We start from the raw sequence: 10,906 nt of genomic DNA on the forward strand, positions 1-10,906 counted from the left end.
CAAAGAATCTCTGTCAGGAGACATGGCACCAGGGAGAGAGAGATAAACTTCAATACATTTCCTCCTAAAGTCTCCCTCTTCCTCTGTCCTTATTCTCTCTGTCTGATTTCTCTCTCTCTCTATCTGTTTCACACACTCTCTCTCTCACTCCCTCTCTCCATCCCTCTCTCTCTCCTTTGTTTCCACCAGATTTCCACCTCTCTCTCTCCTGGAATCAGAATAGAATGTCAATGAGGCTTGACTTCAATTTGCCACATATCTGTCCATGTGTTATAGGATGTATAAATCATTCCGTACATAAATGCAGACACACATACCAATATGGACATGTTGTTCAAATTGGCTATGTGCATAGATAGTGTCTACAAAACATGCATCCACATAACATTGTGGATAGAACAAGCCATACAACAACTTGGGCACACACAAATTGAAGCAGCTGCCATCCCAGCACTGCCATGGCACCTGCGCTGTAGATAGAAATGTATTCCAGAACTTCCAATTGCTTCTCAAGTATTTCTTCTTAGATATGATTTAAATTGAAAAACAATTGCGGTCTTTTTTTTATTCTCAGTGTTTCCCCATCTCAGCTTCAGAGTAACAGAAGCGTTCAGAACCCACAGAGTTGAAATCCTACATGTAGAATGACTAGAATAAAAAGCCTAGATTCTATTTCTAAGGTAGAAAAGCTGTACTCTACTGTATGTGAATGGAGGTTTGTCTGTGTATGTGTCTGTGTCTGTGTCACCCCCCCAGGCTTGTATATAAGCTAACCATGTTTCCCCATCACAGTTCCAGCAGGATTCATAGAAACACCGAGTTGAAAAAATGCTGTAGTGTGCAGTCAATTAATGGAGACTTATCTGTGTCTCACCCATTTATAAATGTCAATGGTCTCACCCCCCAGGCTATCGAGGCTAACCTGGTGCAGAAGTCCCCTGGTGGGCTGACCTACATGGCGGAGTGGAGGGGGGGCATCCTGGACCACAAGATGGGCCACCTGGCCTGCTTCTCCGGGGGCATGGTGGTGATTGGAGCGGACGACGGAGCTCCAGAGAAGAGACAGCACTACCTAGACCTGGCTGCAGAGATCACACACACCTGCCACGAGAGCTATAGTAGATCTGGTGAGTAGGACTGGGAATGCATTGAGTATAGGACATCTGTATGACCAAGGACAGGTATGAGATGAGTATTTAAGGATATTGGATATCCAATGTCTGGATGTTGTTCTGGGTATTCAGAGCAATTATAGCTTTTTCTGTTATCGTGCAGGACATTATCAAGTCAGTAAAATTACAATGCTGTTAGACTATCTTCTTAAGTGAAGGAATGTGGTGACCTGGAAAATAATTAAATAAATAGAGATTGAAGGAGGGAAGCGCTGCTAAGTTACACAATAGTAGGTTTTTGTAGAAAGAAGGTCTTTGGTAAAAGGGGTCAATTGGTCAGGACCAAGCCGCTCCTCATATAATTAATTAAAATGCCTTTATTTGTATGGCATGTTCAAAGGAAACAAAGATTTAAAACTCTGACACGTTTCGGCTGCATGGCCTTCGTCAGGGAGAGATTGAGTCATATTGGAAATAAAAAAATCTGCAGCCAATTTACATTTAATTTCCCCCTGAATAAACCATATAATAACTCCTAGCTGGCAGCTACACCTCAAAAGGCGGATGTGCAGCTCAATAGGGAGCTGCAGAACCTCATGTCTCTGGTGTGAGGAATAAAAGTTATTCAAAATTATTCTTTATCATCTTTCGACACTTCAATGTGCACTCATGCTGTCCTACCAGACCTCTTTTGAAAGCAGTAATCATTTGAAAGCAGTCAATGGTGATTCAAAATGGAGGGAAAGACAAAGATGTCTGTAGTTTGTAGAATAAGCTGAGAATGAGAGTCTCAGAGAGACCACAGGCAAATGATTTGTAGTACAACTCAACCTGGAGAGGACGAAGATCAAACAAGACCAAGATCCTCAAGTCTTGATGAGATTCTACACAAACAGTAAAATCGCAAGAGTTCATTTTACACTATTTTGGGGTTTATATGGTCCCAACCCCATTTTGTGTTAAAACAATTCATATTTTTGGAGTTAAAACTACACTAAATGGAGTAAATATCCAACTCGCAGAGAGTTGCTTAAATTTAACTCAGTGTCGTTTTTAATTAACAATCAACTCCAGCAGAGTTTCAGTTTACTTCCTTTGAGTTATAAAGGTATAAAGCCTTATTTACATTTTTATTGTGTCACATTATGGTTACTCTTAATGGAGTTGAAAGTAATCCGTCCCAATCAACTCCAGTTATCAACACTAACTCCAGGGAGCGTATTACTCTCGAGGGTTAAGATAACTCCCAGTAGAGTCAATTTAACCCACATTTTTTAAAACTGTGAATTCAACTATCCTTTATTTACTGTGCACTGTCTGGACGTAGAATGAACTTGAGGGAATCTAAAAGTCTGAGCGAAAAAGAGATGAGTAGTGGTCACTTTTGGGAAGAAACTCGCTTGAACTTGATTTCTCGTCCTCGGCCCTGACACTTAACGGAAAATATTATTCAGAATAATTTTTTCGTGTTTCCACCACAGGGTGAGCAGACTGGTTTCATCCTGAAAATACAGCTAATGTGACTCATCGCATAACAGGTTTCTTGATATACTTAGAAGGCTTTTGATCTGCCCAACCAAAAGGTGCCTCCTCCTTTTTATTGCCATCTTCTGCTTTTTTCTTAGTTTGTTCCCCTTCTCATTAGAGGGCTGCTCAATATTTCAGTTCCGAGCCTCTTAGCTTCTATTGGATGAGAAAGGAGGTTACAAGGGTCTCTCCTTCTGCCGCTCCTCTCTGTCTGGATCTGTTCCATCAACACAACAGGGCCGGCTGGCCCCCGTCTTCTAGCCAAGAAAAGGCATGCCAGGCAGCATTGGGACTATCGATTCAGACATTAGAGAAAATGTCTGAAAGTTTTCCGTCATTGGCTGATGTGCCTCGCTGTTGGGGAGGAGATGAAGGTTGGATGGAGTTGATATATAGAAACATAAAACAGTCAATAGTTCAAAAGACAGATGGGCTCTCTGTCCTAAAAAGAGTTGAGAAAGTTGGAGTCAGTCGTGTGTACTGAAATAGAAAGGAGATGATGTCAAGGAGTGAAATGCCACCGCTGCCATTGCTGCTCTCATTCCTCTCCTGCCAGATGGATGTTGTGACTGCAGTGAGAAAGTCCAAAAATGGATGTAGCAACTAAGGATTGCCCCTTTAACAGGCAGTTACCTTCATACAGCAGAACTATGTCGCCATTTGAAGGTGATCTATTAACCTGTAAGAAATGTTTTTATTCTGTCCACTGTTCCGCAAATGTCCCACAAAATCGTTCCCTTGTCCCATATTTGGGCTTTTTAGATGTGGTCACCCTAATTCCACCATTGGAAACTTTGCTACTGTAACATGTAACACCATCTTTTTGCATGTGAGGAGAATAACATTATTTCAAGCCCATATGTGAACTTGCAATTCTACATGTGAAAGTGGAATGTTTTTCAAATGTGAAACTGCATATCCGATTTTCACAAACTGCAATTCACATGTGAGGTGTTAACATGTGAACTCTACATTTAATACATGTGAAAATATAGTTTCACTTGTGAAATTTAAGCTCAACATGTGTGTGATTTCACATGTGAAAATACACTTTTTTTTTTTTTTTTTGTGAGGGTTCTGCAAACGACCTGGCAAATATCCCACTACGGTTTGGGGAAGAAACACAATATGTGAAACATGCGTCATGTAACATACGTAGTAATACACACGCATCCTGATTGCGATTCAAAATTTGAAATGTTGCCATGCCAATGGTCTTACCCTGAACTCCTAATGTAAAAGAAAGTGCTCCCCCGAATAGCAACCATTGTGCTACTGTAGATGGGAATCCTGTTCGCATGCTGTCGCTACGGCCTTGCAGAGTGGCAGCCGGCTAACAGAGAGAGAATGTGTAGACCATCTGGATTACAAGACCAACTGGGGAACAGATCTTTATTGTAGAGCTCATTTTCCATGTCTTTTTAGAGCATGATGTTGGAATCGCGACTGTGTGCCAGGGCTATATTATTTATAGTGCTAATTCACCCACAATTATGTTGTTCGCTTTGATTTGTTTCAGTACCTCAGAAGACTGATTGAACAAACTATTAACTTAAATATAAATCGACTCAAATAAAATTCCTCATCCCCCATGGTTTTTTTTAAGTACATCGTTTAATCTGTTCACTCTGTGTCTCTCTAATCCCCCTTTAGCTACGAAATTAGGGCCTGAGGCGTTCCGATTCGACAGTGGGGCGGAAGCCACGGCAACCAGACTGAGTGACAGATACTACATCCTGCGGCCGGAGGTCATCGAGAGCTACATGTACATGTGGAGGCTGACCCATGACCCCAAGTACCGGGAGTGGGGCTGGGAGGCAGTGGAGGTGAGTCACACAGACGTCAATAGTCTTCATGATACAACCATAATGTCACTAAAGGAATGACTTGTAACTCTGGTACTTTATCTCCAAAGTACCTTCTGGTTTTATTTGTTACATTTTGATTAGCAATGAGTTTAAACTGAGTGGAGATCTGGTGCTTATCCTTAAAGTGCATTTAACAAGGATGTGTAAAAGAACAATAAAACAGTGATTCTAGAATGTGTTTTTGAAATATGATTGAAAACCTCAATAGAGACAATCATATCCCTCATACAGATGTCGGATCTTAACTTGATCACTCTTGTGGCAGAGCATTTTCCTGCTGCATCACGAAATTCAAATGAGTCCCTGAAAAATAGCAGTTATCTTTCCTCCATGTGGGGGCAGTCGAGTCATTTGGATCAGGGCTTGCTATCAAAATAATTTTCTCTCTCGCTCGCTCAAATGCTAGGCCTAGGTCCTATTACTTTAACATTCAAATGTACAAAAATGTATCTGAAATGCAGCCATACACATCAACTGTCATTTTATCGTTTTATATAGCTTAATAATGGTCTACACTAGGCTACGACATACAAGTGTCAAGTGTATCCTAAGGTCAAAATTGAGTTCAGTCGTGGCCTGAGGTGGTCTAGCGGTTAGGGTCTACCATGTAGGCCTACCACGCCTTTCTGGCACAAATAACTCAATCCCCCGATTGACTTGATTTATTTGCACATTTCAAATATTGACATTCCAGGGATATTTTACCCCTGATCTTGATAAGAAATGACCATACCAGACACTTTTGGATAACATAAATAGGAAACAAATAAAATAATAACAAAAGGCTACATCATGCAGTTTCATACAGTGTCGGGTAAATTGCCATAGTAGATTTGCCATGGTAAATTATTAAATACTTTGTTTCTATTGTTCGGAATGTTTGTCAAATAGATAAATCGTCCTTCTGTTCAAAAAGGACTAAGTTGTTCCGATTACAATACCAACCGGGTGTGTTGAATTTAGTCAATCACTGAACTGACCAACTGAGTTAATTGACTAAATTCAACACACCTGGTCTTCCAGGTCGGTTAAATCAAAAACCAGCATACACTGCGGCTCTCCGGGAATAGGGTTGCCTACCCCAAACTGTTAACCTTCGAGTTGTTTCGATTTTAACCCTGTAACCCAGGGGTGTCCAACTCATTCCATGGAGGGCCTAGTGTCTGCAGGTTTTAGTTTTTTCCTTTCAATTAAGCCCTAGACAACCAGGTGTGGAGAGGTCTTTACTAATTAGTGACCTTAATTCATCAATCAAGTACAAGTGAGGAGCGAAAACCTACAGACACTCGGCCCTCCGTGGAATGAGTTTGACACCTGTGCTGTAACTCCGCGGAATTAATGCGTCAAAAAAAGACATTCATTCATGAGTCAAAGGGCAGTGGGCCGGATTCGAAGCCATGCCGACTCTGGCATATGTGTGCTGGGGTTAGTGGCTGTAACCATAGCACCACATAGGCACTGAGAAAACCAATAATGTATTATACCTCTTGTTTGCCTTCAACATATAATAAAACAATAGATCTAGAAAATCAGATTTTCCTCCTGCGATGAAAGGGGTCAAATTAAGATCTGACATCTGTGCTGGTCTCTGTCCATATGTATTCTCTCTCTCTCGGAACTAATGTACAGTACATATAATTGAACATGGTCTAGACCTTCAGTCAGCTCAACATTGGAGGCCCTGCGATGCTACGTCTGACAAGGCAGTGTGAGGGCAGAACTAGCCAGGCTGATTAGCACATTATTACCCCCTTGACAAAGACAGACCATAATTAACACAGACCCCTGTTCTTACTGTTGGATCTGCATGAAAATAAGCAAAGTGTGGGTTTTGTCAACCTTTTGTGCCCCGTAATGAATGCATGTGTCAACCCTGTCAGCCTGATCACACCACTTCTCTCTCTGGGCACAAAATGAATGCTAAATCTATCATCCCAACCCCTGTTGCAAAGGGTAATGTGTCCTCTCTCTATAGGCACATTATTATTAGCTCTGCCCCCATTCACCACCTCAACCCCAACCTCTTGTTCTCACTCGTGCTACTGGATGTCGTTGAATATTGTATAAGGTGCCCCAGACAAGACCTTAATATAAGGAGGCTTTATGTTTGGTGTCGTATGAGGTGATTGTGCTGTGAAGTAAAAGAGGGTGTTTGAGGACATGGGACTAGGTTGACGTATCTGTCTCTGGCTCTCCATAAACAACCTATGTTCCCTTATTAGGGTTGCACAACTCCAGTACTTGAGAGCTGCAGTCCTACTGCTGAAGTTTGATTTGATATGAATTTCAATCATTACAGTGATAGGTAGGAGGATACTGTCTGTGCCCATTGGCTAACTGCTGGTATAATACATGTCAGGTTTGACATTAACATCCCTTCTACACTCTTCTTTCTATTCTTCTCCCCAGGCTCTGGAGCAACACTGCAGAGTCGAAGCTGGTTTCTCTGGGATCCGAGACGTGTACGCCCAGACAGTCAGCCACGATAACATGCAACAAAGCTTTTTCCTCTCCGAGACACTCAAGTAAGTCTAACACGGCCAGTCAACATCCCCCCTACTGAGAATATACCAGCAAACACTTTGCTTTTTAGATTTGTAATAATAATAATAATATGTCATTTAGCAGACGCTTTTATCCAAAGCGACTTACAGTCATACATTTTTACGTATGGGTGGTCCCGGGGATCGAACCCACTACCCTGGCGTTACAAGCACCATGCTCTACCAATTGAGCTACAGAGGACCATTTGTAAACGGCTACAGAGCTTATTCCACTAAGAGTAAATGGCATATACAGTTTATTAGAAGTAGTAAGAAGTAAATAGCATATGCAGTTTAAAAACCCCTAGAGTCGATCACATTTGCATAATACAAAAATCCCCATTAAAATCCATCAGTTTAAGCAAGAGATATCTGTTTTTGCATGGGCTGCATCTCAATCCACTGTATCCACCGATGTCGCCCTTCCAGATCTGCGGTGAAAGGTGGCAGAGCTAGAGCGGGGTTTGTCAGACCATGAGACATCCTGAAAAATCTGTCTTCTCATGAAAACCACTGTAGTAGTTTGACCCCTCTATGGAAAGATGAGACTCTCATGAACATGTCGGTTGTTTTGCTCTTGGATGCCCACAAGCCTCACAATAAAAAAATTAAAAATAATCCTGATCTTTCTTATATCTCTCAGGTATAGGAAAGACAAACTTCCTTTTGAATTAAAACAATTCCATACGTTAGCTTAGTAGAACCCCCCCAGCTTAAACTCTAGAGGGTTTTAAAGCATGAAGAAACTGATTCTCGTTAGCTGTGGTATACACTTTCCACCATATTTACTTTTCTGTCCATCGTGAGAACACTCACATTAGTCTTAAGATATTCACACAATATGTTGATTGCACTCAAGCACAGTATCTGCATTTCAACATTTACAGACAAACCCTTTCTAAGGTGTTTTTTTTATCATGAAAGGAATAGAACATTTAGAAATTCCCATTCAGATTCAGCTGAAAGACTCTAGCCCCCTCTCAGACTCAGAGTTTGCTCTGGGCTGGTTAAGTGATGTGGACAATCCACATAGTGATGTTGTGTCAGACCTAATAGAGCTGAGAGGAACATGTGAGTGTCGTCTGGGCCCCCTTAGATAAAGAAACCTTAAGAACTTTGGAACGAAAATGGAGAAAGCTGTGTTTTATACTGAATCTTTTCAGTAGAAATAAGATTAACTATAATTTCCATTTTCTCAGAAAGGCTCCAGACAGGCTTTAAATAAAGCCCACGCTTCACCTTGCTGTTGTTCATAATTTATTGAATTCATCAAAATGTTCATTCATATTCATTCAATAGTCGTGAGAAATTACAAAATAAACTTGTTTTACAAAAGCAAAGAATGTCAGGTTGTTACATCAGTAATTATTGCCCAAACATGATTAAAAAAATGTTTTTATTGATTCATACAATAGCATTATAGCCATTATTTCTTTGTTTAGATACCCATAGTCTAGGAGAAAACTAGCCAGTGGATCCTTTATTCTAGCCATTCGTTTCCCCAGACACTGACGCTGTGTGTCCCTCTCAGGTATCTGTACCTGCTCTTCTCTGACGATGACCTGCTGCCTCTGGAGGACTGGGTGTTCAACACGGAAGCTCACCCCCTGCCCGTCGTCCGCAAGAGCTGCCTACAGGGGGAGGGAGGGATACACGACAAGACAACCTCGGAGTAGCAACCTGCTGTACAACTACTGTACAGCTCACCTGGATACAGACACAGAGTAACACATTCATACATCACATGCATACAAACACACACAGACACACACATGACAACATTACACACAGGTAACAACACAACAACAAAATGCAGGGCCAAGGTCCCTTGGGCCCTGTCACAGACTCTCAATTCCTTTCCAGTAAAGGATCTTGTCGTATACGCTGTGATTGTATATCCTTGAGCCGGGCCGGGACTACTTCCTGCCGGCATTACTTTCTGTGGACAATCAAGACGAACGTGATTTTCATGAAAAGAGCACCTTTTTTCTTTCCTTCTTTCCTCTGTGAGGAAACCAAGAGTATCTTGCAGACCCAAATGTAATGGGAGGAGTGCTGTATTATGGGCCATATTGTGAGAGAGAGAGAGAGAAAACCACTGAGCTTTTGCTTTGATTCCATTTTTCACCGCAGTCGATTAATAATTTCACTTGATCTTGTCATTGCTTTTTTTTCTGGCTTTTTTCTTTGTCTCTTTGACCAAAGTTTTTTATTTTTTATTTTTTCACCCCCTCATAATTCCCTTAACATATTATGTTTGTGGTGAGATTTGACCAATAGTAAGATGACAGACTAATATGGAGGGTGGAATGGTGTTGAATATTAAATGTATATACAATTGTGAAATGTAATACTCAAAATCCACCTTGAAAAGCATTGTTTATTCAGAGTTTCTTAGCAGAAACAGGTTAAATGAATAATAACAGGCATGGGAAAATTTGAAAACTGAAGAGGTTGTTGGAGAGACCATTTTTATAAATTGTTTGTCTTTATAATTTGTTTTGAGTACAATACTGGTGAAATATTTTCATCAGGGCAAGTCTGTGTTGAATCCTCCTCACCGCCTTTCAGAGCGTAACTTCACATTGTGTGAGTCCTGTGACTTTAACACAAGTGTCAGTCCTGTTATTGTAACACAAGTGTCAGTCCTGTGACTGTAACACTGTAACACAAGTGTAAGTCATGTTACTGTAGCACTGTAGAACGAGTGTCAGTCCTGTGACTGTAATACTATAGAACGAGTGTCAGTCCTGTGACCAACACCGTAACACAAGAGTTAGTCATGTTACTGTAACACTATAGAACGAGTGTCAGTCCTGTGACTAAAACACAAGTCTCCGTCCTGTTACTGTGACACAAGCACTCACAACCACCCCAGAGGCAAGATCACCACAGCTAGTCCCAGTCGCCTAGTATGACTGGCCTCAAATATGCTTGCCAAAGTTAACAGCCCTCATCGAGAGCTCCAGCTCTCTCAAATCCAGAGTGGGGAAAGTTAGGCTTGAGACCAAGGGTTTCCTGAAATGTACACCGTAGAGGGGAATGTGAAGGGAGCTTTCCTGTTTCATCCTTATTCGTATCATCACTGCTGTCCAATACAGTTGTGGAGAGAATGTGCTGTACATACCTGGATGAATGTGAGTGCCCCTGTATTAGCTTATCTTCAGTTTCTTTTGTGATTTATTTTACTTAATTACATAATTATTTTCATTTATTTTTAATTTGCTTCCCTCAGGTGTTTCTGTAAAAGAGGAAAAACTTTGATTTTAATTATAGTTCTGGTTGATATTAATTATTGTTATTACTTATCTTTCAGTGTTGAATATTTTCAAATACTGATAAAAGACCTGTGCAACTTTGTACATTTAAAGCAACTTCAATCGCTTTGTCTGGATTTTTTTTGTCTGTCCCTAATATTTCTGCTTATGGTTTTTACTGTATGGAGTGTAAAATCTATGTTTGACCTCACCTTCCAACACATTGACTGAGTGTATTTCCAGAATACACAACTGTCAATTTAACCTATTGAAATGGAAGACCTAAGAGCTTCGGCATACTTCACATATGAAACCTCATCACGTATCTGTACCACCAATGCTGCAATTTGCAAAGCTCCTAAGCTCTGCTTTCTGTAGCTTTGTGCTCCGGGTCTCCCAATACAACGTTTCCTATACCTTAGCAACCAAGGCTGTCAACATCAATATCAGACAAGATCATTCTCCATGACATCATGCTTAGAAATGTTTACATGGCTCTTGACTATTGTTCACATTGTACTTCAGGTACACAAAACACTGCTGGGGAGTGGGTGTTTGGTTGAGTGAAGCCAGTAGGTATAGTGTGAAAGAGGGATGTT

At 40.9% G+C, this 10,906-nt stretch overlaps 1 protein-coding gene across 1 annotated transcript in view; it reads left to right on the forward strand.

Moving 5' to 3' along the window:
• Window positions 1-10,434, forward strand: part of LOC311108575 (mannosyl-oligosaccharide 1,2-alpha-mannosidase IC-like) — a 130,505-nt gene extending 120,071 nt beyond the window's left edge. The window contains exons 4-7 of the mRNA XM_084151229.1: window positions 757-1,127; window positions 4,293-4,465; window positions 6,917-7,032; window positions 8,582-10,434. Of these exons, the coding sequence (XP_084007355.1) occupies window positions 757-1,127; window positions 4,293-4,465; window positions 6,917-7,032; window positions 8,582-8,726 (805 nt within the window). The 3' untranslated portion in view covers window positions 8,727-10,434. The remainder of the gene's footprint in view (window positions 1-756; window positions 1,128-4,292; window positions 4,466-6,916; window positions 7,033-8,581) is intronic.
• The last annotated feature ends 472 nt before the right edge of the window (window positions 10,435-10,906 follow it).

The sequence above is a fragment of the Coregonus lavaretus genome (genome assembly GCF_964263955.1).
Source record: "Coregonus lavaretus genome assembly, chromosome: 3".
NCBI classification, from domain to species: domain Eukaryota; kingdom Metazoa; phylum Chordata; class Actinopteri; order Salmoniformes; family Salmonidae; genus Coregonus; species Coregonus lavaretus.